Source organism: Myxine glutinosa, chromosome 2 (assembly GCF_964187855.1).
Source record: "Myxine glutinosa chromosome 2, kmMyxGlut1.1, whole genome shotgun sequence".
NCBI lineage: Eukaryota > Metazoa > Chordata > Myxini > Myxiniformes > Myxinidae > Myxine > Myxine glutinosa.
Window position 1 is genome coordinate 107285789 of NC_136262.1, and position 27649 is coordinate 107313437.

The window sequence follows — 27649 nt, forward strand, 5'->3', positions numbered from 1 at the left end:
GGATATTCTTACGGTGGCCCTCAGGGCACTGAATGAGGAGGTGCAGCCGCTGGGATTACTGATTTCCTGCATCAAAACCAAGATCCAGGCTTTCAATGACATATTGGATGCTGCTGTCTTGTCTGTGCCTGTTTGTGGCGAATATGTTGAGGTCACAAAGAGATTCCCTTATCTTAGCAGTGTTATTCATGTCTCCGCATGTTGTGAGCCAGAGGTTGATAGACGTCTTCTGGGTCGGGCCTGGGGAGTCATGGATTCACTGGATCATGGAGTGTGGCGCTGTCGTTATCTATGCAGAAGGATGAAAGTCAGTCTTTAAGTCCTTGGTGATTCCAGTCTTGCTCTGCGGATGCGAGACTTGGACCCTTACCAAGGGCCAGAGAATGAGACTTGACTCCTTTGGAACCAAGTCCCTTCGGAGAATCCTTGACTGTCGCTGGTTGGACTGTGTCCAACGAGCGGTTGCTGAGAGAGACTTAGATGAGATTTGTTTCCTGTATGGTCCGTGAGCGTCAGCCGCAGCTGTATGGACATGCGGCTCGTTTTCCGGACGCTGATCCAGCTCACCAGATACTCTCATCAAGGGAGCCTCGTGAGTGGAGTCGGCCAATGGGCCGACCGCGTGCCTCATGGTTGCAGCAGGTTGATCGGCATCTCAAGGAGATAGGGATGGGCCAGGCATTAGCCTGGGGGATGGCCAGACGGAGGCCCCTGGAGTACCATCGGAAAGTGGATGCGGCGATGCGCTGCTTCGGCGCATGCTCCCATACCTGACCTGACCTGAGCTGGTAAGCAGGAAGGTAAACATGAAACGTATCCTGGGGAGGATATTGCATGCGGATGATGTGGTTGTTGTGGTGGAGGGTGGGTGGAAGATCCAGGAATTACCAGGGAAGTGGAAGGATGTATTTGAGAAACATGGGCTGAAAATGAGTGTGGCGAAGACGGAGGTGATGATGTGGGTCGGGCAGCAGAGAAAATCAATGAATATCAGGTTAAAGGGGAAGGAGATCATACAGGGAAATTGATTTGAGTATCTGGGGGGAACAGTGACTGGGAATGGTAAGTGTTACATATTTATGGGAATGTATGTGAATTACTATTCAGGTCTTTGCTTATCAATGTGTAGTCGATTAAGGGTTGTTGTGGTTGGAGGGTCAGGAGCCCTTCTGGAAAAAGAGACCGGAAACGGAAGAAGAAAAGACACGAGGTCAAGGGAAGCGACGAGGATTCTTCTTCCTCGCCCCGCTCCGACGAGAGGTGGGATCGATATTGCGCCGTGTGGAAAAGCAGCGTTCCCTAGCCCGTCTGGCGAGAGGAGTTACCGGGACGGATACCTGCCCGATGGACACGTCAAGCTGCCGTGTGGCCGTGCACCGACCCAGCGTCTAGCACCGTTCGCGGCACCGTCTACAAAGACGCGTACGGGTCGCACGTTGGGGCCTACCACGAGTTGCAAGCGGCGTGTGGCTTCCGCCTGCTGTACAGTACCCGCTTCGCGTGGCCAAGAGGGGGCTACAACCTTGGTTCCCGGTACGATACATGCCCGGTGGAAAACGTCCACCCGGGGTTCGTTCAACCGCCCGAGTGCGGCGAAGCCGACCATCATCTTGGTCAGGAGGGGCCCAGAGACATTGTGAGGGACAGAGACCAAAGGGGGTCGTGAGTACAAAAGGGGACACACGTATGTAAGATGGCCATCTTAATCATCTAGGGGATTGATTGTTGAGTGTGAATTGTGGATGGTGGATTGCTCGGGGAATATATATATATATTGATTGTATCATTGTATCATTGATTGATTGTATCCTTGAAATTGTATGGTATCATTACCCTTGAAATATATCATTGAAAATCAGTTTTCTCTGGGGTGGAATTCATAGGGATTGCGTTGCGAAAGCGCATATATAATACCACTTTCTGGCGAGGTTCCTCTCACGGTCCGGGGGTCACCGAGACCAGGTAGTCACCGAGGGGACCACGTAACATAAGGCAGAGGTAGAGGTGTGGAGGAGGATTCAGGTGGATGTGAATGTGTGGAGGAGAGGGGAGGGTGTAATGGCAGACAGAAAGATTTCAATGAGATTGAAAGGAAAGGTTCTGATGTCGGGTCTAACGCCGGCCTATCTTTATGGTCTGGAGATGGTGGCATTAACAGAGAAACAACAATAGAGGCTGCAGGTTTGCGAGAACAACTGGATCAGGAGGATTGTGGGAGTGAATCGGGTGGATAGAAAGAGGATGGATGAACTGAGGGAGGAGTTTGGTGTGCAGATGAGCTTGATGGGGAGATTGGTGAAATGCTGGCTGGGATGGGCTGGACATTTGGTGTGGATGGGGGAAGAGAGAATGGAAGAGAGAGCGGATAGGTTGAGGGAACAAGGTAGGAGGAAAAGAGGTGGACAGTGGTTGAGATGGGAGGATTTTGTGAAGAGGGATAAAAGTTAGGTGAAGGTAGTTGGCGTGTGTTGAGAGTTGGCTGAGGACAGAGGGAAATGGACGAGTATCGTGCTCAAGGCAGGAGCTTGGTGCCATTGGACCTCACCCCGATAAAGAGAAAAGGAGGAGAAGAAGAATAAGGTGGTGTAAGAAAATAAAAGTTGATTTTTTTCTTCTACAGCGTTTAAAACTTTTATTTTGATTGAATTATATACTTGAACATTGTAGAATGCAGACCGCCTTTTTGGTAATTCTAAAAACACCAACAGTTTAGCAGTACCTGGGCAAAATATAACATCATTTTACGCCATCTCAACCAATCAAATTGTCACTGCTCGTAGACCCCGCACATGTCCTCGTTTCTTAAGACCACGCCTGCGCGGGGTAATGTCTCCCATCTCCCATATCTTTCTTTTTGCCGATGACTCCACTATCTCAACCCTCAGATCGGCAGGCAGGAGCGTCCTCACTCTCTGCAGACCTCGACAATATCACAAACTGGTTAAACAAGTGGAACATGTCTTGCAATCCTGACAAATCTCACACTCTCACTTTGTCTCTCCGAAAAGACCGACTGGACAACCCTCCCATCTACTTTCTGAACAATCCTCTTGAAGTTCTGTCATTTAAGCTTTTGGGTCTCACTATCTGCCATGATCTTTCCTGGGAAAACCACATTTCCAAGCTGGCCTCCAAAGTCAGTCTCCAACTGGGCATCCTCCGTCATGCAAAGTCCTTTCTGGGCACTTCTGAGCTCCTCCCCACATACAAGGCTTTCATTTGCAGCTCAATGGAATACTGCTCTCCCCTATGGGCCGGTGCTCCTGCCTCACACCTACAGTAGCTCAGCTTCACGTGGTTGAAACCAAAGCATTCAGAATCATTGGAATCTCCCATGATGAAACTGATTCTGAGGGTCTTTCTCCCACTCAACGTAGGTAGGTAAGTGGTCTTTCTGTCTTCTACTGACTCCTCTCCAGCCTAGCTCCCCCTGCTTTGTCTGTTCTCTGCCCCCCAAATATTCCTTCAGGTCGCACAAGATCTGCCAGCAACCCTCTCCTGGTGAAACTGCCAAAATCAAGACTCTGCTCACCTTCACTCTTTCATTCTGGCTGGGATGGGCTGGACATTTGGTGTGGATGGGGGAAGAGAGAATGGAAGAGAGAGCGGATAGGTTGAGGGAACAAGGTAGGAGGAAAAGAGGTGGACAGTGGTTGAGATGGGAGGATTTTGTGAAGAGGGATAAAAGTTAGGTGAAGGTAGTTGGAGTGTGGCATTCAGGCATTCAGGGCCACGCATTCACGTGTGGCCCTGAATGGGTTTCTCTCAGCTCCTCTTCCTGTTCAGGCTGGAGTTCCACAAGGCAGTGTTCTGGGCCCTGTGCTTTTTCTGGTCTTCATCAATGATCTCTCTGACTCTCTTGAAAATCCTTTGTATCTCTTTGCTGATGACTCTACTCTCTGTCGCTCCATTCTTCATCCCTCAGATCGGCAGTCTGCTGCCTCCTCACTCTCTGCAGACCTGGACAAAATCACAGACTGGGCAAACAAGTGGAACATGTCTTTCAATCCTGACAAATCTCACACTCTTACAGTGTCTCTCCGAAAAGACCGACTGGACAACCCTCCCATCCACTTTCTGAATAATCCTCTCCAAGAAGTTCTGTCACTCACGCTTTTGGGTCTCACTATCTGCCATGATCTTTCCTGGGAAAACCACATTTCAAATCTGGCCTCCAAAGCCAGTCGCCGACTGGGCATCCTCCGTCGTGCGAAGTCCTTCCTTGGCACACCTGAGCTCCTCACCACATACAAGGCTTTCATCCGCAGCTCAATGGAATACTGCTCTCCCCTCTGGGCTGGTGCTCCTGCCTCACACCTAGGTCGTCTTCACGCTGTTGAAACCAAAGCATTCAGAATCATTGGAATCTCCCGCGATGAAGCTAACTCCAAGGGCCTCTCACTCACTCACCGCAGGCAGGTTGGTGGTCTTTCCATCTTCTACCGACTCCTCTCTGGCCTTGCCCCCCCCCAGCTCTCTCTGGGCTCTGTCCCGCAAATATTCCTACAGGTCGCACAAGATCTGCCTGCAACCCTCTCATGGTCAAACTGCCAAAATCAAGACTCTCTGCTCACCTTCACTCCTTCATTCCTCTTTTCTCCCGCCTCTGGAACAAACTCCCTCACTCTCTTCAATCCCACTCCACCCTCCAGGTGTTTAAAACAGCTGTTCACCACCATCTCTTATATTCCCCCATCCAAAACCTTGATCTTTTCTACCCCCGCTAATTTCACCCCAATTCCACTTTTTTGAAATACCAACTTCTGTCCTGGAAGTCCTTGGTGTCCTTGTGTTTTATACTTCTCCCTCCACCCCCCCCCCTTCCCACGCCTCCTCCCCCCAAGCCCTCTCCCTTCCACACATCTCCCTGCTCTCAAATGTTGTGTTTGTGTGCTTCCCCTTCTCTCCCCATCTTGTTTTCCGCTCCCTCTTTTTATATATTTTGTTTGTCTGGTTGATTTGTTTGTGAAGTAAATGTTAGCTCTTTCACGAGCCTCGATTCAGTATACAAAAAAAAAGAAAAAAGAAAAAGAAAAAGAATACCTCTTTTCTCCCCTCTCTGGAACAAACTCCCACACTCTCTTCAATCCCTCTCTGGAACAAACTCACACACTCTCTTCAATCCCTCTCCTCCCTCTCCTCCCTCCAGGTATTTAAAACAGCTGTTCACCACCATCTCTTATCTTCCCCCACCCAAAACGTTGATCTTTTCTTCTCCTGTTAAAACACCTCAAATCTGCCTCTTTAAATCCTCAACTTCTTTCCTGAAATTCCTAGAAGTGTTCATTTGCTTTATATCGTGTACCCCCCCCCCCCCTCCTTCCTCAGCCCTCCCCCTTCCCCTTCCACAGATCTACCGACGTCCCTGTTCTCTGCTGTTATTGTGCTTGTGTGCTTCCCTCTCTGCCCTTATTGTCTCTCGCTCCCTTCATTGTATGTTTTATGTGTATGTGCATGTTTTCTTTTTCAATGTGTCAGCTCTTACATGAGCCTCGATTCTGTATACAAAAAAAAAGTGTTGATGAACTCTCCATTTTCTACTGTTTTGCCGAATCTTTCAGAGTTGCAGTGATCATGGTATTGATCGATAAGTTTGGATGTGTGTGTGTGTGTCATCTTTTGTGTCTATCAATTACGTATGTCCATAAATTAATTATGTTTTACGTTCTATTGAAATAGAAAAGAAATGTACCTTTTCGTTTAAACTGTTTGGACTGCTGAGACCCCTTCGACCTTAGAAGATCCTTTAAGACCCCTAAAATCGTCAAGACCCAAAAGTCCCCGAGCGCCAAAAACATCCAGAGGACCCAAAAGACCCACTGATCTCTACAACCACTGGATAGCGCATCGCCCACTGAGCGTAACACACACAACCGACGCTGCCGCACACACAGGTCGGCCATCTTAACCACTCGCATCGTATGCGGACGCGTCAGGAGTCAGGGAGTGAACAACACGTAATTTGCATGCAATTCCCAACTAAGCTCGCTACTTTCCTTCAGATCTGGACTTTATATCAAATCCCTTATACTATAGTTTCAAATTGTATTCTCGTAATAGAGGCCTACATCAACATCAACTTGTTTATCATCAAAAAAATGTTCCCCACTACACCAAGTCCCAATCGTTTGCTTCCTTCTTCAAAACAAAACAATCCTCTTAATGTTGCAGCATTTTGCAGACGAGATCAGTAATGGCGTCCACTAACAGTTCTTATTGAATGGTAATTTGTTTTCTTTGCTGAATAAAAGTAATTTTAAAAAGGTAATTACTTTCTAGTGATTTATTTCCATTCTTATTTCTTGTCAGAAGTAAACTCTTTTCAGTAGTAAATGGGGGGGGGGGGGGGGGGGGGCATGAAGGAATCTTAAAAATCATTCAAGGAATACATGTCCTGTTATGGCAATAAAAGGCAATATGTGAGGCAAAAAGTACAGTTGTGGCAATGAATGGCAATATGTAAGGCAAAAAGTACAGTTGTGGCAATGATAGGCAATTTGTGAGGCAAAAAGTACAGTTGTGGCAATGAAAGGCAATTTGTGAGGCAAAAAGTACAGTTGTGGCAATGAAAGGCAATTTGTGAGGCAAAAAGTACAGTTGTGGCAATGAAAGGCAATTTGTGAGGCAAAAAGTACAGTTGTGGCAATGAAAGGCAATTTGTGAGGCAAAAAGTACAGTTGTGGCAATGAAAGGCAATTTGTGAGGCAAAAAGTACAGTTGTGGCAATGAAAGGCAATTTGTGAGGCAAAAAGTACAGTTGTGGCAATGAAAGGCAATTTGTGAGGCAAAAAGTACAGTTGTGGCAATGAAAGGCAATTTGTGAGGCAAAAAGTACAGTTGTGGCAATGAAAGGCAATTTGTGAGGCAAAAAGTACAGTTGTGGCAATGAAAGGCAATTTGTAATTGATCGTCCTTCGGCAATGTTTGTATCTAAAGGAGTACAATTGTGGAAATACAGGGCTACATGTCGAAACAGTAATGGCGTATTGCATAGTACAAACTCATCGTCTGCATTACGATTTTAAGGATGAATTTAAATACCATCTTTCCTTTGTCAAAATAATAATTTAAGGAATACATGTGTAGTTGTGGCAATGAAAGGCAATTTGTAATTGATCGTCCTTTGGCAACGTTGGTATTTAAAGGAGTACAATCGTACTGGTACAATGAGCTATCAACTGAGGCTATTCTCATTACAGCGACTTGCCACAGGGGGACTCAAGTTGCATTTAATATGCCGACATTTGCTGTGGGTCTTCGACTCGCAAGCTTTTGGTTTGCATTGACAAAGTCAATAGATGTAGTGATTTAGATAAAATATCTAAAAAGTTATCCTGCACGTCCATCCATGGTAATAGGATGCGGGTAGTTTCCTTGTTCATGAAAGCTGCTAATAGTTCGAACTACTCATGCCGAAATAACATGAGCTTTGACAATTATTGTTTGCGTAGTTCGGGTCCTGTTATCTTCTCAGTGAAGCACTTGGCAAGGTGATGCATCCGGATCTTGATGTAACATGCTGCAATGCACTTGATAAGCACAAAAACGTGATCGTGGTCTGGCGGACAGTCGAACATGTGATCGTTCAGCTGTGCAAACAAACATTGAGATCCGACATCATGCAGAACAGCCGTCGATAGGGCAGATGCAATCCCTTCGGACCGAGGTAGAGCACCGTCTGTTGTACGGAGCAGTCTCTGGAGGCATCGCTCAGTAGATTTGCACACCTTCACCACATCATCAGAAGATTTGACAAGGCCACCCCGATTCTTTCTCTTCAAGAGGCGTCCACCAGCATGCATCCGTCCATTGCTTGAGCTCCGAGTCCAGACTCTTCAATGACAAGGTGACTAGATCTAGAGTCGAGACTCTAGATCTAGTCACATTGTCATTTGTGTAAAACTGTAATCAGACCTAGATCTGGTTACAGTTTTACATCGCAATTTTGTGCATTTTTTTTTTTACAGATTTTTTTTCTTCACTTACAATTAAGTAATAATTCATACTTAGCTCCACACGAATCTGTGGTTTTGCAAGCTATTTGTTTTAAAGTAGCCTAACTAAAAGTTAGATTGTAATGTAAATCTAAAATATAGACCTTTTTTACACAGCAACTAACAAGGGAATCTACACATGGGTCTGTACAAACATCTAACTCGTTCATGTGTTGCACGCTATTAACGCTAAACAGTCTCATTTACAGTAACTTTATTATACTTACAGATGAAATGTTGGATTGCAACCCTTGAACTGCCTATTTGTACAGTTGACCGCAGCACATGAAGGCATCTTGAGTCCATTTATAGTAATAACGAATCAAAATTATATATGTATTGGCAGGAGTGTTAACGCGAGCTTTCTTGGAGAATCAATGCGAGTGGTTAAGATGGCGGCGTTTGGCGTCAGATCGATCAGCCAATGCGCTATCCAGTAATTGTAGAGATCAGTGAAAAGACCCCGTAGACGTCGTAGACGTCGTTCGGCAGACAGGTGTGCTTCAAGGCGGTGAAGACCAATGAAAATTTGGTCCAATGGACCAACGGGCCCCCTCGTGATTTACAAATTTGCCGTTTTGAAGAGAAGTTACAAAAATCCTACAGTAAAAAGAATATGGGAACGAGCCTTAGTGACGTGGGTTTTGTATTACAACGTATAGTGCAAGGAATAGTTGTGAGTATTGTTATAGCAATCTGATTTATTACCTGTTCACTTATTCCGCTGTCCAGAAGGTTGAAATCGCAACCTGGATAGTCTCGGGGTGTGCGATGGAATTTCATTAGCTCGGTTGGTACATCCCCCCGCCCCCTCCCATATGACGTCATCCTGTTGCAAATGGGAAGTGACTATCAACAGATTGAGGAAACGTTTTTGATGTTGAGAGGGAGCGTTTTGGACGATAAAGAGTCTGATTTAATTTTAGAGATTCCATTAAGATTAAAATTCACCACACGACACTTGTTGGTGATCGGGCTTCGTCAACACGGTGCAGTCGATTCTTTCACATCATGGCCGCCATTCCAACGGTAAACGCTTTATGGTTTAATATGCATGAACTACGTACAAACATCATTATTGACGGATATGGTCGAAGTGATTGTTTTGCTCCATTCACCATTGTGTCGAACAAAACTCATTCGTGACGGACTTTTTTTTCGAGTGATTCAGATTGTGTCTGTGGGACAACTGTACTTGTGAGAGGGGAGCTAGGCCTAGAGTGTGTGTGTGTGTGAGAGGAGAGCTAGAGTGTGTGAGGGGGGAGAGTGTGTGAGAGGGGAGCTAGAGTGTGTGTGTGAGAGGAGAGCTAGAGTGTGTGAGAGGGGAGCTAGAGTGTGTGAGAGGGGAGCTAGAGTGTGTGAGGGGGGAGCTAGAGTGTGAGAGGGGGGAGCTAGAGTGTGTGAGGGGGGAGCTAGAGTGTGTGAGGGGGGAGCTAGAGTGTGTGAGGGGGGAGCTAGAGTGTGTGAGGGGGGAGCTAGAGTGTGTGAGGGGGGAGCTAGAGTGTGTGAGGGGGGAGCTAGAGTGTGTGAGGGGGGAGCTAGAGTGTGTGAGGGGGGAGCTAGAGTGTGTGACGGGGGAGGGTGTGTGAGAGGGGAGCTAGAGTGTGTGAGAGGGGAGCTAGAGTGTGTGAGGGGGGAGAGTGTGTGAGAGGGGGGCTAGAGTGTGTGAGAGGGGAGCTAGAGTGTGTGAGAGGGGAGCTAGAGTGTGTGAGAGGGGAGCTAGAGTGTGTGAGAGGGGAGCTAGAGTGTGTGAGAGGGGAGCTAGAGTGTGTGAGAGGGGAGCTAGAGTGTGTGAGAGGGGAGCTAGAGTGTGTGAGAGGGGAGCTAGAGTGTGTGATAGGGGAGCTAGAGTGTGTGAGAGGAGAGCTAGAGTGTGTGAGAGGGGAGCTAGAGTGTGTGAGAGGGGAGCTAGAGTGTGTGAGAGGGGAGCTAGAGTGTGTGATAGGGGAGCTAGAGTGTGTGAGAGGGGAGCTAGAGTGTGTGAGAGGGGAGCTAGAGTGTGTGAGAGGGGAGCTAGAGTGTGTGAGAGGGGAGCTAGAGTGTGTGAGAGGGGAGCTAGAGTGTGTGAGAGGGGAGCTAGAGTGTGTGAGAGGGGAGCTAGAGTGTGTGAGAGGGGAGCTAGAGTGTGTGAGAGGGGAGCTAGAGTGTGTGAGAGGGGAGCTAGAGTGTGTGAGAGGGGAGCTAGAGTGTGTGAGAGGGGAGCTAGAGTGTGTGAGAGGGGAGCTAGAGTGTGTGAGAGGGGAGCTAGAGTGTGTGAGAGGGGAGCTAGAGTGTGTGAGAGGGGAGCTAGAGTGTGTGAGAGGGGAGCTAGAGTCTGTGAGAGGGGAGCTAGAGTCTGTGAGAGGGGAGCTAGAGTCTGTGAGAGGGGAGCTAGAGTCTGTGAGAGGGGAGCTAGAGTCTGTGAGAGGGGAGCTAGAGTCTGTGAGAGGGGAGCTAGAATCTGTGAGAGGGGAGCTCGAGTCTGAGAGGGGAGCTAGAGTGTGTGAGAGGGGAGCTAGAGTGTGTGAGAGGGGAGCTAGAATCTGTGAGAGGGGAGCTAGAGTCTGAGAGGGGAGCTAGAGTCTGAGAGGGGAGCTAGAATCTGTGAGAGGGGAGCTAGAGTCTGAGAGGGGAGCTAGAGTCTGAGAGGGCAGCTAGAGTCTGTGAGAGGGGAGCTAGAGTAGAGTGTGTGAGAGGGAAGACCGGGGTGAGTGGGACGACATGTCCTTGGGGTTGTGGTGAAGGTGATTTTAAAAAAACCAAAAAAAAAAACCAACAACACCAGACGTCTAACAGCAGCGTGGCCGGGCCTGTAAAATATTATAAACCACAAACACATATTATTAGCTTTTCAAACAGTCGCTAATGCTGTTTATAACATCAAACAAAGAAATTTGGGGGAAACACGACATCCATGAGGTAAGTTTTACTTGCAGAACAGAGAAGATCTTCCTTTTCTCCACGTGTGCTGTTGTCTCATCGTGTGCTATATACCCCCACACTGTCATCTATATATCCCACACTGTAATCTACATACCCCCACACTGTAATCTGTATACCCCCACACTGTAATCTATATATCCCCACACTGTAATCTATATATCCCCACACTGTAATCTATATACCCCCACACTGTAATCTGTATACCCCCACACTGTAATCGATATACCCCCACACTGTAATCTATATACCCCCACACTGTAATCTATATACCCCCACACTGTAATCTATATACCCCCACACTGTAATCTATATATCCCCACACTGTAATCTATATACCCCCACACTGTCATCTATATATCCCTACACTGTAATCTATATACCCCCACACTGTCATCGATATATCCCCACACTGTAATCTATATACCCCCACACTGTAATCTGTATACCCCCACACTGTAATCTATATATCCCCACACTGTAATCTATATATAACCACCTTTAGAGGCCATTTTTCCCCGCAAGCGGGGGTTGGCCTTTTTCGGGCACCGTGGTTGTTGTTGTTTTTTGGTCCCCTTTTTGAAGCAATGTTTTACGGCCGGATGCACTGTAATCTATATATATCCCACACTGTAATCTGTATACCCCCACACTGTAATCTCTATACCCCCACACTGTAATCTATATATCCCCGCACAGTAATCTATATATCCCCACACTGTAATGTATATGCCCCCACACTGTCATTTATATATCCCCACACTGTAATCTATATAACCCCACACTGTAATCTATATACCCCACACTGTAATATGTATACCCCCACACTGTCATCTATATATCCCCACACTGTAATCTATATACCCCCACACTGTAATCTGTATACCTCCACACTGTAATCTGTATACCCCCACACTGTTTTTAGGTCAAAAGGTCAAAGGTCAACTGAAGGTCAAACTTCCGAAATCATCAATTTTCATCTGAAAAACCGTCAATTTTTATCCGATTGACTTGGAAATTGAACAGCATTTGCACATTATGTTACTAAATAGGAAAACCAACTATTTTTGAGGTCAAATGGTCAAGTCAAGGTCAAACTTCTAAAATCATCACTTTTCATCCTGTTGACCCGAGCTTTGATCAATATCGTAAATTTTAATCTTCATGAAATGGACAATTTGCTGTATCAATGGAAAAATTTGGGGGGGGGGGAGGGTGAGGGGGGATGGATTTTGCAAGTATCGTGATCCGCATGACGTCTTCTCATTTTATTTTTTTTAGGACTTTTCAGGATTGGTTGAACAGTCCTGTTTGGCAGCTGAAGAATTTTGCAAACACTACTATGACACGTTGGACAAGCGTCGACATGTGAGTTTATAATTTGCGTTAGATCGTTGAATGGTATCCATTTTGGCTCTTTGCTGGTAATGTCTGTGTTGTCTGTTTGATACTTTGGTAAACATGAGACATTCGCCATAATTGCTTCATCGTCATATTTCATGTTTTAGGTACTGACTCGACTTTACCAAGAAAGTGCATTGCTGGTGTGGAATGGAAATGCTGTCACGGGTCTCGAGGTAAGATTAAATGCCATTGTGTTGATTGGCGTTCAGTGTATTCATTTTTAGCTCACCTGGAATGTAGTTCCAGGGAGCTTATGCGATGGCGCATCGTCAGTTCGTAAACACTTGCAACTTCTTCTCTGAAACCACTGATGGGATTGTGACCAAACTTGGCACAAATTATATTTGTTGTGTTGCGACTAAAGTTTGTTCACGGCATTAAAAAAATCGGGGTCTCAGGGGTTTTACTGGGGTCAAAGTGGATCCAGATGTGACCACCCCCCCCCCCCCCCCCAAAAATAAATAAATAGGAGTTTGCTCTTTTCTCAGAAACCACACACACAATTTCGATGAAACTTGACCACGACCGTCACCAGCCATGATGTACCAAAGTTTGTTCACGGCATTAAAAAAAATCTGCCCCTCTGGGGGTTGACAGGGGGGTTTCCCCCTAAAATAGGTATTTTCTTCTTTGTTTGTTTAACTTTAAAGTCTTGATGATGGTGGATTCAGATCATTATGATTATGTTTGTATGATTCCACATGCTGCCCTGTCTTCTAGCAACCACTGAAATTGGTTTAAAATACCTTTAGTCAGTGTAGTACAGGTATACTGTTTATTCTACCAGGTGTGAATGAATGAATGAATGATCGTTTTAAGGCCATTTTCCCCGCTAGAGCGGGGGTTATCCTTGCGGGCCCCATGACAATCATGGTTCCCTGTTTGAGGCAATGTTTTTATGGCCGGATGCCCTTCCTGATGCCAACCCTTGGTCACGCTCTTACGATGCGCTGGGATACCAGGTGTGCACCAGGGATATTGCCCCTATGTTTAAATGACACAATACAGTTCAGCAAGTTGTCAATTTACATCATGAATGCATTTCTAAAAGTGAGACATTGTACAATACGACCTTATTCAGATATGAATTTCCCATAGACATTGTTATATAATGGGGGGAGGGAGGGGAGCGGTTCGGGTGCCAGCTTGAAATCCTAGGATCCTGAGTTCGAATCCTGGTCGATCATTGAATTAACGCAAGGGGTGTTGACTCAGCCTGTCATCCTTCCGAGGTCGGCAAATTGAGTACCAGCTTGCTGGGATGAATGTGCCGGTGTGTGTTCTGGTTTGGAATAGGTACACCATATCCCTGCGTGTCGTAAGAGGCGACTAAACGGTTGGTGTCAGGAAGGGCATCCGGCCATAAAGGAACCATGGTGATTGTCATGGGGCCTGCAAGGCTAACCCCCGCTCTAGCAGGGAAAATGGCCTTAAAATGGGAATTTTAATTTTAATAATGTGGGGGGATTGGGGAGGAGGGGGTGCCTTGTTATGGAAAAACTTAACTTAACCTTCACTTAAGTACATATTGGAGACACAAATTAAACAAATCGATACGGAACACCATTGATCTGATGTATTGTCGCGTTCCTGGGGTTAAGACCCCTGGGTAACGAATGACTGAAACGACCTTTAACTCTGAGGCGTATTTCGAACCTTGGCGGGATTGTCTTTGGCGCGTGTGGGAAAGGCCCGAAGCCTTATCTGATCGGGAACACACGTGGTTATTCCGAACCCGCAAATCAAAGAAACGAACCAGGACAAGAAAAGTAAAATTCAACAAATAATGAATTTATTAAAAGTAATTGTAAACCAAATACAATGAATGTGAGGTAAAACAAAATTCTAACTTGAGACTTCTCCACTCACTCGTATACAAACTAGGGTAAAACGAAAGTAAAAATAAAGAATGTTTCTGCCAGCTGGCACTTCGCTCTGTCTCAATGAGAGGTTTGGTGTTTGTTGAACGGGCCTGGTCCGTCGGTGAAAGGACCGAGCGTCGACGCGTCCACAATGGTGCCGGTCAAGTGCGCCTGCACACTGACCAAGCAGCAGGCAGCCAAACTTCCACTCGTTCAATCCCAGAGAGAGAGAGAGAGACAGAGAGAGACAGAGACCGCCCGCTTCTTCCTCCTCCTCTCCACGATCACCCATGAGACAGGAACAGCCAAACCAGCGACAAAGAACAAAAGCAACTGCCCCATCTGATTGCCACAACCAAGGAGAGTTAAAAATGTGACCGTTCGCCATGCCCGCCAGGACCAGAAGAGAGCAAGATGGCTCGGCGGCGTCTTTTTTTCCTTCCGTTCTCGAATGTTTGACGATGGCTTTTCTTTCTACCAATCGCCTGAGCCCTGCCCATCACCCCATCGTGCCTACACCAATCACGAAGGCCAGGCCATGGCCTCTTTGCAACGCATCATCGGGGCGAGGGCTAGTCTCCCTTTTGAGAATGCCCGGGTGTCTGTCAGCCCTGACGGCGTCGGTTGTGAATGGAGCGTTTGTGACATGGCTTTTTATTTGTAATAAAACAACATAGGGGGAAATCACTGAGGGCAACTACACACGAGGGAGTTCATCATATAGTCCCTATCTTTTTTAACACAAGCTCCACCCTTTTGTATGGAGACACGTAAACACTTAACCGGACATTCGACCCTACTTAGATACATTGACATGGCTTCTTCACGGCATGCTAATCGATACGATTCTATCTCGACTAAGGTATTTCATTGTTTACCCCCACAAATGTAACAGAATGTACACAAATAAACAATTTAATGGTGTGGGTTGAGAATGGAGGGGCCCACTGGCCATTTGATGATGAAATACTGCTGTTTTCTGACTCCAGCACGATAGAAAATAATCTCCGATGAACGAAACTACTCTTCAGATGAAGACTACTGTTCTCCATAATGTGAGCAGGGATATGCATTGGTTTGAATATGTTGTGTTGGCATATTTATCTCACAAATTGCCCATGTGTGTGGTGAGCCTGGGACATCTGCAATATACTTTTTTCTCCTTCTTTCTCCTCTGGTTCTTCAAAGGCCCAAATTAATCGCACTTGTTTGTGTGGGGTTAGCTGAGGAAGCGTTTCTGGACCAAGTGTTTTTCGAACCAGCTCGAACCACCTTCGAATGGTGGCAGGAACGTGTCATTTGTTAAAGGGGAGCCTAAATTTTTTTTTCTGAAAACCATTGAAAAATCATTAATCACGTTTGAATTCAAAGATTTTTTTTTTTGAATTTCTCTGCCAATAAACAACGTGTAAAAAAAAAAAAAACAACCCCTAGACCTTGAGTGTCTTCGATTTTGCCAGTGATGTCACATTGTGAACTCTTCTTTATCCAAATGGTGGCTTTGCATATTGAACAGTGTATTTCAAGCTTGGATTTCGATACTGAATCCACCGTCATTAGCAACTCTGAAGGTTCTCAGCATGTTGAAACTGATCAGCGCGATTTTAAAGAAACTATTGGAGACAAAATTAGTGATGGAAAACGATTTTTGGGTAATTGTGGAGCTGTATCATTTTGAGCCATGTGTGAACGATTCAGACAACGATGGTGTTGGTGAAGATGGCGGTGTTAGTACCTTAATGAAGATTCAAAATGATATTATTTGTAGCCTATTAATTTTTCAGGGATTTTGTATAAATTGATGAATTTTTTAATTTTTAAATTAAATTAATTATTATTTTTTTAATTAAAATTTTTAGTTTTATTTATTTTATTGTTTGTATTTTATATATTTTTATTTAAATTTTATATATAATTTTAATTAATTATTTTAATTAAAAAAAAATATATATATTTTTTGTATAAATTGATGAATCAGTTGTATTACTCCAGAAGATATACGGGACGGACATGGCATGAGACGGATACAGCATGGCACTACACTGCCCAGAAACACTCGTACATTGACCAAAGCTTTGTCCCACCGTAGCAGGCTGACCCGGTGTCCTATATGTTCCAGGATGGCCTCATTTCATACTTTCCTGGGACGCCATTTGTATCTGTGGTTGTGCTGTGTCCGTGCTGTGTCGTGGCATGTCGATGTCCCACCCCAGTGGAGGAGGGGAGGGGTATGTGGTAGTGGCGAGGTGAGGTCAGTTGCCAGCAGGCCAACACGGGTGTCTGATTCACTGCTCAAATCATCTGTGCGCATGTGCTGATAGCTGGTTAAAGATGGTCTTACAGTTTTGAGCGATGGCTGTTTCTTCCGCCTCATTGTGGGAATGGTGTCCTCCCTCAATCGTGATGGATACCCACAACATCTATAGCCATCTCTGTTGTTTCAAAACATTGCTCTGTGAAATGTTCCGAACACAAAAGCGAACATTTTGTAGGCACTATCCACATTCGGGTGTTTCGGACGAACTAGAGTCCCTGTATAAAGAGAGTTGCGCCATGCGCTGACCCGAGATTTCTGGTCACGTGATTTCGTGGCGCCATTTTGTGTCTAACTTCACCGTGCGTGAACGTCAGCTTGGTACGGGGAATGTTGTTTATTTGCCAAACAAAAATGACTGGTTCTGCTTTTGGTTGTTTCAAAACAATCTGGGAAATATAAGATGTATAGATTTCCAAGTGATAAAGTCAGAAATATGGAAAAGAAATATGTCAGAATAATAATAAAAATAAAGTCAGAAATATATATAAATATAATATAGAATATAAATAATATAATATAATATATAAATATAAATAATATTATATAAATAATATATTATAAATTTATTATATTTATATTATATATATTATATATATTATTATAATATATATAATATATATATATTATATATATTATTATATATATATAATAATATATATATTATTATTATATAATGTATATATACTTATATATATATATAATATATAATATAATAATATTATATATAATATTATATATATATATATATAATATATAATTATATATATATAATTATAATATAATATATATATATATATATAATATATATTATATATATTATATATTATATATTATATTATATATATATTAATATATTATTATATTATATTATAATATATAATAATATTATAATATAATATAATTATAATTATAATTATATATATATTATTATATATTATATATAATATATAATTAATATAATAATATATATATATATATATATATATATATATTATATATATTATTATATATATCATTATATATATATTATATATATTATTATATATATATATTATATATATATATTATATATATTATATATATTATTATATATATTATATATTATATATATATATATATATATTATATATATTAAAATAATAATATATTATATAAAAAAAATATAAAATATAATATAATTTTATAAAATATATAAAAAATATAAATATATATAAAAAAAATATATAAATATATAAATATAAAAATATATAAAAATAATAAAATAAAAATTATAAATAATAAAAAAATAACAAAATAATAAAAAGTCAAAAATATGGCAATACCACGTACAGAATTTGTTTTAAGTGTGTTAGACTATATGTCGGCTGGAAGTCCTACACCGGAATTGCTCTCGGCACCCTTTAAAAAATATTGGATATGCCCACACTCCTTTCTAAAAGTTATTAAAATTCAGAGAACGACAGCATTGGTTTGTCTTACTTATAATGTTAGCTCTTATATGCAGTGTTGGCTTGTAATATGCATTGCCATACCACTTTTAATATCACCACACAGCTCTTTTTCATGGCAATAGCTGAGTTTTTGACAAAACAAATATCACCTGTATGTAATAATAAGACTAAATATGTGTAGTAAAATTTTTTTTAGACGGTTTAGAATATATCACCCCATATCGCGAATGTACATGTATATCTAATCCGACACACTTAGACACAAAATGGCGTCCAAATTTGAGTTGACACAACTCTCTATATACAGGGACTCTAGGACGAACCAACCTCACCGCTTTGCACAAAAAAGGTGCAAAAACAGATCCTAGCAACTACAGACCAATCAGCCTTCTCCCAATTATCAGCAAAGTCATGGAATCCATCATTGCTTCAGATATGAAATCTTTCCTCTTCTCCAATGGCTTGATCTCTGATCATCAATTTGGTTTCAGACCTGGTCACTCGACTCTGGACATGCTGCTTCTGCTTTCTCAACAATGGATGGAGGTCCTCAATGCCAAACAGGAAATTAGAGCTGTCTCCCTTGACATTTCACGTGCCTTCGATACGGTCTGGCACCCTGCTCTGCTCACCAAACTCTCCTCCTTTGGTATCCATGGAAATCTCCACGCATGGCTGGCGGACTTCCTCTCTGGTCGTAGTCAACGTGTGGCCCTGAATGGGTTTCTCTCATCTCTTCCTGTTCAGGCTGGAGTTCCCCAAGGTAGTGTTCTGGGGCCTGTGCTTTTTCTGGTCTTCATCAATGATCTCTCTGACTCTCTTGAAAATCCTCTGTATCTCTTTGCTGACGACTCTACTCTCTGTCGCTCCATTCCTCATCCCTCAGATCGGCAGTCTGCAGCCTCCTCACTCTCTGCAGACCTGGACAAAATCACAGACTGGGCAAACAAATGGAACATGTCTTTCAATCCTGATAAATCTCACACTCTTACGATGTCTCTCCGAAAAGACCGACTGGACAACCCTCCCATCCACTTTCTGAATAATCCTCTCCAAGAAGTTCTGTCACTCAAGCTTTTGGGTCTCACTATTTGCCATGATCTTTCCTGGGAAAACCACATTTCAAATCTGGCCTCCAAAGCCAGTCGCCGACTGGGCATCCTCCGTCGTGCGAAGTCCTTCCTTGGCACACCTGAGCTCCTCACCACATACAAGGCTTTCATCCGCAGCTCTATGGAATACTGCTCTCCCCTCTGGTCTGGTGCTCCTGCCTCACACATAGCTCGTCTTCACGCTGTTGAAACCAAAGCATTCAGAATCATTGGAATCTCCCGCGATGAAGCTAACTCCAAGGGCCTTTCACTCACACCGCAGGCAGGTTGGTGGTCTTTCCGTCTTCTACCACTCCTCTCTGGCCTTGCCCCCCCCCCCCCAGCTCTCTCTGGGCTCTGCCCCCCAAATATTCCTACAGGTCACACAAGATCTGCCTGCAACCCTCTTATGGTTAAACTGCCAAAATCAAGACTTTCTGCTCACCTTCACTCCTTCATTCCTCTTTCCCCCCCCCCCCCCCTTCCCACGCCTCCTCCCCCCAAGCCCTCTCCCTCCCACACTTCTCCCTGTTCTCAAATGTTGTGGTTGTGTGCTTCCCCTTCTCTCCCCATCTTGTCTTCCGCTCCCTCTTTTTGTATATTTTGTTTGTCTGGTTGATTTGTTTGTGAAATAAATGTTAGCTCTTTCACGAGCGTCGATTCAGTATACAAAAAAAAAACAAAAAAAAAGCCTCGTCCAATTTCTGGCAACCTTCGGCTCGTTCGGCCATTGGTGTAGTATTAAACCATCTTGGTTTGTATACTATTACACTATGGCGCACACTATATATACTGTAACTACCAAGGACGCATCGACCTGACATATTTGTAGAAATTCGAAGATTGTTCGTCGTTTGAGTTAAATCGTACCGCGATGTAACCTGTGGACAGTACAAATATGACGGGCAACTTCCGGTGTGACGTCATGGCTAATTGTGAGGAAGACTTTTTTTTTTTCTTTTTTTTTGGATACTGAATCGAGGCTCGTGAAAGAGCTGACATTTACTTCACAAACAAATCAAGCAGACAAACAAAATATATAAAAAGAGGGAGCGGAAGACAAGAGAAGGGGAAGCACACAAACACTTGAGAGCACACAACATTTAAGAGCAGGGAGATGTGTGGGAGGGAGAGGGCTTGGGGGGAGGAGGCGTGGGAAGGGGGTGGGGGGGGGGTGGGAGAAGTATAAAACACAAGGACTTCCAGGACAGAAGTTGGTATTTCAAAAAAGTGGAATTGGGGTGAAATTAGCGGGGATAGAAAAGATCAAGGTTTTGGATGGGAGAAGATAAGAGATGGTGGTGAACAGCTGTTTTAAAGACCTGGAGGGTGGAGTGGGATTGAAGAGAGTGAGGGAGTTTGTTCCAGAGGCGGGAGAAAAGAGGAATGAAGGAGTGAAGGTGAGCAGAGAGTCTTGATTTTGGCAGTTTAACCATAAGAGGGTTGCAGGCAGATCTTGTGCGACCTGTAGGAATATTTGCGGGACAGAGCCCAGAGAGAGCTGGGAGCCCAGAGAGAGAGAGAGAGAGCTGTAAACTTCAACTTTTCATCACAAAATTACCCACTTTTTAAATCAGAAATGGAAAAAGACACGTCAAATCTATTCTGTAGGGTATCGAGGGATAGATTAGCGTCAGGGTGGTCTGCGTATTTGGGTTCCCCTTCAAGGGTGCTGTTGATAACTCGTCCACTCTTCATGACTGATGCTGCAGGATCTTTAATCCTGGCAAATGGGTCCTTCGGCTTGTCCTACCAACAGACAGTGCACACTGATGCCTTGCCCTGCACAAGAAACACCAGGGTGACGGTTTATATCTGGGTCGAGATTCAGAACCAGGTGGGTGCAGTTGGTGCACATACCTCCAAGCTGTCTTGCCAGCCTCTTGTGGTACTCCTAAATTGCTTCCATCCCTTTGAGGTATCCCTAAATTGCTTCCAGCCCTTTGAGGTATCCCTAAATTGCTTCCAGCCCTTTGTGGTTTTCTCCTGCCTCGTGGTGGTTCTCATTCATACAAAATTACTTGACATCGACTATCTAGTTGTAACTTCTTTTTCTTGTGTGCAGTGCCCTCAGAAAGTATTTACACCCCTTGACTTTTTGACATTTTGTTGTGTTATTGCCTGGATTTAAAATGGATTAATTAGAAAAAATTTTTGTCACCCATCCACACATGAAACTCATCATGTCAAAGTGTATTTTTATTTTTAGAAATGTTTACAAATTAATGAAAAGCTGAAATGACGAGTAAATAAGTTTTCAACCTACCACTACTACTACTGTGTCGAGCTAGCTCGGCATTCCATGACACGTTTCTTCCATTCATTTCTGTCACTCATGGCATTAGGTAGTTCGTTAACCAGACACCCAGTATCATTTGTAAGTTGATATATATATGTTTTCGCAGGTCTCCCTGGTGCCTGTTTGCCGTGAGTTGGTAACCAAAGTAAAACATCGCTTGCGAGCTCGTCTTTGTTTCTCCAGCATTGCCCAGTGAATCTTAATCTACGTTGACGTATGGTTACACTGATTGGTGGGATTTTTGCATACAATTCATATTTTGTGGGGTGCTCTTTCCATGAGATGTTAAGGGCTGCTCTGAGCATGTGAGTGTATGCACCATCCAGGGCCTTTTCTTGTGACGATGTCAAGGTCCATGTAATTGCCCCATATACAAGAACTGATTCAACAGCTGCTCTAAAGAAGTTTCGTTTCAGCTCTATTGGAAGCGCAGATTTCCAAATCTTGCCTAGACTGTTTAAAGCTCCCCAAGCCTTTCCAAGTCTGATGTCGACATCTCTTTTTGTGGAGGCGATGTTGCTTCCCAGGTATGTGAATTCGTCAACCTTTTTGATGTTTTCACCATTGAGTGATTTTATGTCTACAACTTGATCTTGATGAAGACTGATGTACTCTGTCTTCGAGGCATTTATGTAGAGACCAATTTGGCTGGCTACTTCTTCAATCTTGTGTAGTAGTGTCGCTGCATCCTTGTTATAGTCTGCTAGAACCGCAAGATCATCTGCATAATCTGCATCTGTAATCTTCTTGGATGGGTATCGCCGACTTTTCCGTTTACTTAGGGTAAATCCAAGTTCATTGTTGGTGTCTATTGCTTTGCGTAGCACATAATCGAGACATATTATGAATAAATAGGGAGCGAGGGTATCACCATGTAAAACTCCTGCCATGATTTCAAAACGGTCTGTATCGCCGTCAGGTGATCGGACTATTGCATGCGAGTTCTTCTACAGCATCATGATGGCATTAACTGTCTCCTGAAGTATCCCGAATGCTAGCAGTATCTCCTTCATCTTACCTCGATGGATGGAGTCGAAAGCTTTCGAGAAATCAATAGATTGGAAAACAGCAGGAAGATTTTTTAGCTTTAACGCCTTCAAGAAGACGTCTAATAGTAAGGATTTGCCCGGAGGTCGATCTACTAGTACGAAAGCCATTTTGATTTTTTCGCAGAACTGGTTCTATATGCGGTCTGATTCTGTTTAATAACATCAGGTTGTATATTTTGGCCGCTATTGATGTTAGAGTGATTCCTCGGTGGTTTTTTGTAAGCCATAGGTCGCCTTTTTTCTGGAAAGGCAATATACATCCTTCTGTCCATCTATCTATTGGATTTTGATGGTATACAGCATTACATAAATTCAGTAAAATCTCATCGAATTCACCTAGTTTCCAAATCTCGGCTGGAATGTCATCTAGACCACAGGCTTTCCCGTATTGAATGTTTTTAAGAGCTTTATGGAGTTCATCTATGGTGAAGGGACCTTTTTTGATGTCGAGTTCATCTGAAATCACAGGAGTTATTACTTCATCCTTGATTGTAGGTGGCTTCCCTAATAAGCTTTGGAAATGCTCTTGCCAGAGTTTCAATCGTTCTTCTTGGCTGGATGCTTTTAGTTTGGATTTGTTTACGCATTTCCGTCCGCTTTGCTATAACATTTTGCTTTGCTATAACAGTATTCAACCACTTTGCTATAACATTCCAAAGTGATCTAAGGTGTGTCCAGTTTCCTTTGATAATCCTTAAGATGTCTCTCCAACTTGCTTGGAGTCTACCTGTGGCTAATTTAATTGATTGGACATGATTTCGAAAGAAACACACTTTTCTATATATAAGGTCCCACAATTGACAGTGCATGTCAGAGAAGAAACTCTACCACGAAGGCCAAGGAACAGTCCGTAGAACTCCGAGATACAATTGTGAGGAGGCAGAGATCTGGGGAAGGAGATAAAACAATATCAAACAATATAAATAGGGTTGAAAGTTCCCAAGAGCACAGTGAACTCCATCATTAGGAAATGGAAATAATATGGAACTACCCAAACTCTTCTTAGAGCTGGCCGTCCGACTAAACTGAGCAACTGGGCAGGAAGGACCTTGGTCAGGGAGGTGACCAAGAACCCAATGACCACTCTGACAGAACTACAGAGTTCCTTGGCTGAGACAGGAAAACCTGCTGGAAGAACAACAGTCTCTGCAGTACTTCACAAATCTAGGCTTAATGGGAGTGTGGCCAGACAGAAGCCACTCCTGAGAAAAAGGCACAAGACAGCAAGCATGCCTGGAGTTTGCAAACAGGCACATGAAAGACTGAGAGCATGAGGCAAAATATTATTTGGTCTGATGAGCTGAAAATTGAACTTTTTGGCCTGAATGCAAAGTACTACATCTGGTGGAAACTGAGCAAAGCTCACCACCTAGGTAACACCATCCCTACCGTGAAGCGTGGTGGTAGCAACATCATGCTATGGGGATGCATTTCAGCAGCAGGGACTGGGAGACTTGTAAGGATAGAGGGAGCAATGAATTTAGCCAAATACAGGAAAATCCTTGAGGAGAACCTGCTTTAGAGTGTAAAAGGCCTTTGACTGTGGCAAAGATGTACGTTCCAACAGGACAATAACCCCAAACATACAGCCAAAGCAACACTGTAATGGTTTCAAAACAACCTCTGAGGGCTCTTCTCTGAGGGCCTTTCACTCACTCACCGCAGGCAGGTAGGTGGTCTTTCTGTCTTCTACCGACTCCTCTCCGGCCTTGCTCCCCCAGCTCTCTCTGTGCTCTGTCCCCCAAATATTCCTACAGGTCGCACAAGATCTGCCAGCCACCCTCTGATGGTTAAACTGCCGAAATCTCGGCTCTCTGCTCACCTTCACTCTTTCATTCCTCTTTTCTCCCGCCTCTGGAACAAACTCCCACACTCACTTCAATCACACTCCTCCCTCCAGGTCTTCAAAACAGCTGTTCACCACCATCTCTTATCTTCCCCCATCCAAAACCTTGATCTTTTCTACCCCCACTAATTCACCCCAGATCCACCTTGTTTGAAATTCCAACTTCTTTCCTGGAAGTCTTGGCAGTGTCCATATGTTTTATACCTCTCCCACCCCCCCCCCCCTTCCCATGCCTCCGCCCCCCAAAGCCCTCTCCCTCCCACAGTTCTCTCGATGTCTCCATGTCTCTCGGTCCCTGCTCTCAAATGTTGTGTTTGTGTCCTTCCCCCTCTCTCTCTCCCCATCTTGTCTACCGCTCCCGATGTTATTTGTTTTGTGTGTCTGTTTGTCTTTCTGTGTGATTAATGTTCGCTCTTTCACGAGCCTCGATCTTGTATACAAACAAAAAAAAAAAACAAAAAAAAAAACAAGAATGTGGAAGTCCGTGAGTAGCCCAGCCAAAGTCCAAACTTGAATCCCATTGAGAATCTTTGGAAAAACCTGAAGATTGCTGTTCACCGAGACTCCCCATCCAACTTGACAGAGCTTGAGCAAATCTGCAAGCAAAAATGGGAGAAACTCCCCAAATCCAGATGTGCAAAGTTGATATGGACATACTCAATAAGGCCCAAAGCTCTAATCACCGCCAAAGGCTCTTTTACGAAGTATTGACTGGGGAGGGAAGGGGGGGTTGTTGAATATTTGTGTAAATTAGATATATATGGATTTAATTTTTAATTTATTCGTAAAGAATTTAAAAAAAATACAATTCCACTTTGATATTATGGGGTATTACGTGTCGATCAATGACAAAAAAAAACTGAATTAAATCGATTTTAAATTCAGGCTATAACAACAAAATGTGAAAAAAGTCAAAGGGTGTGAATACTTTCTGAAGGCACTGTATTTACAGCTGCTTCTCCTTTCGGACCTGAGGGTTTAGATTTAATGTCTGTATTAGATCCTTCAACCTGTAATGTGAATGAATCAACCTGTAATGGTGTGAATGCCTTCAACCTGTAACCGACTCAGTGTTAATATTTTAAATGGATATTTTCTTCCTGTATTTCTGTCAAGGTTATTGCCAATATAATACCCAAAATGCCCCCATTTTATTTTCCAGGCTCTTGCAAAGTTCTATGAAGAATTGCCAGCAAGTGACCACCAAGTGAATATGTTGGATTGCCAACCAATAGCTGGTGGGTTGACTTAACATGTGCCTTTTACTCACCTTCATTTTACTCGAGAGACAGTAACACCCCGTCCCCATTTCTTAGAACACGTACGACCAGGCCATGGAGTATTGGTTGTGGCAGGAGGATCGGTGAAGTTTGAAGGAAATCGACAACGTTTGTTCACGCAAACATTCCTGCTGGCGGCGCAGGAGTCTGTGTGGAAGATTATTTCCGATTGCTTTCGCTTCCAGGATTGACTCGACTCTGCCTGTCCTGCACACGGATAAATGTGTAGCGCGGGAATGCTGTAGGTTGCTGGGAAATGCAAGACCATCCCATCGACTTTCTCCGATTAAAATTGAGGTTTGGTGAGCAAACGTCACTTCATCACAAGATGGTCTTGTTCAACAAGCGCTAAGATATCAGCTTGATGCACTTCATTCTTTTTCTACCTCTCTCATCCTCCCCCCAAGAAGTTCCTTCTCCACCTTTCAATGCAGGACCAGATGTGAATTTAGGGGGGAATGATAATCCTGTTAGCCTCAATAAAATATGATTTTGAAATTGGCTCGATACGGACCTGCTCTCGAATCCAGAAGTGAATAGATGACGACAATGGGCTGGTTTGATATCTCGATACAATCACCATTTAACACAGTATTTTGTTATAGCGTTAAGGGATGGTTGGAATGATGCTGTTTGGAATGAAAATAGAGATATTGAGTTTAAATATGAATGGGGAAATGACGTGAGGGGTTTTTACTTTCTAACCGTGATGGATTCGCCATCACGGAATACACAGATTCCCCATTGACTGGATATTGCATCATTCAGACGGGTACGTTTTTTGCCCAAGTCCTTCACGAACCTGCCATCAATGCCTGACGTTCGACTGAAGGTGGCACAGGAATGTGGAATCTGTTGGTTCATCGTTTCCCATTCGCCGTTTTTTGCCCAAGTCATTCACGAACTGGCTGTCAATGCCTGACGTTCGACTGAAGGTGGCACAGGAATGTGGAGCTTATTAGTTCCATGGTTTAGCATTCACCGTTTCCGCATTGGTTGTTTTCTTTTGGCCTCCCATCCGTGCATAGCGTAACGGGTACCTCGCTAGTATAATATTGTTACGGACACGACTTATTAAGATGTTATGCTGGGCCGAGCGGAATGGCCGCCGTGTTCGCACAAGTTACCCGATTATACTCGAACCTTGGCCGAGTCGCGCTACGCTAAATCAATTGAGGAAAGGACACAGCGGCTGGGTTAAAATGACACGACACCAGGGGTACGGTTCTCAAGACCTCCGGAGGAGGTTATAATATTGCGGAAGGTTAGATTACAAAGACAAGAGAGACAGCATAGAAAGGTGGGCACTTAAACACGGTCTTATCTTAGCCCCGACAGACGACAGATAAACGGGACAAGACTGACTCACACGGGGATTGATGGCAAGGAAAGGCAGGTAGTCGGTGGACAGCACAAGGTGCACTCTTGGCTCAGGGACAGGATCCACACGGTCCGAAAGATGCAGGGAGGTCTCTCAGCGCTCGGAAGGTCGCGACTGGTTCTTCTTCGTGGCTGAGGCGCATCTGACGTCACGTCCGGTAAGTGGCTGCGTATATCCGGCGGGGAGTGACACACCCTCGGCTCGTTAGCTCCGCCCCAGATGGAATCGGCCCATTGCTTCTTATTGGGTGCGGGGTTTACCGGGCTCCGCCCTTGACGAGGAGCTGACAGCCAGCCCCTTCGTGGTAACCCCGTGGGCGCACATGGCAATGGCGGCTAACCAAGCCGGTGTGAGGACGCACACTCCCCGCACCGCGGCCGCGCCGCCCCCGCTGTGGTTGTAGTTGTTGTTATTGTTTCATGAGGAAGATGGGAGGAGGTATGGGGAGGTCCTAAACTCACTACTGGTGCCATACGATCACATTCTGGTGCAACGAAGAGTCAGAATTAATGGAAACGAGTCCTTAACTGACATAGACTAAGAATAACTAGCAAGAGGTCCTAAAGTTGTCTACGTGAGATGCGGTGGACCTGGGCACGACATTTAATGGGGGAAAAAAGGGAAGGTCGGTTCTACAGAGTGTTGTTTACAGACAATGGGACTAGGGAATGGGGGATTGGGGATAGTTGGGGGGTATTGGGGAAATAGGGGAATATTTACAAGCGGATATGGATGGAGGCCAAATCCCATATCCGC

The 27649-nt window shown here is 44.1% G+C and overlaps 1 protein-coding gene across 1 annotated transcript; it reads left to right on the top strand.

Moving 5' to 3' along the window:
- The first annotated feature begins 8810 nt into the window (after window positions 1–8810).
- On the top strand, window positions 8811–26261 carry LOC137417802 (NTF2-related export protein 2). Its single transcript, XM_068103708.2, has 5 exons — window positions 8811–9023; window positions 12195–12281; window positions 12422–12490; window positions 25395–25470; window positions 25549–26261. The coding sequence occupies exons 1-5, from the start codon at window positions 9006–9008 to the stop codon at window positions 25701–25703; spliced, it is 405 nt and encodes a 134-aa protein (XP_067959809.1). The 5' UTR covers window positions 8811–9005; the 3' UTR covers window positions 25704–26261.
- The last annotated feature ends 1388 nt before the right edge of the window (window positions 26262–27649 follow it).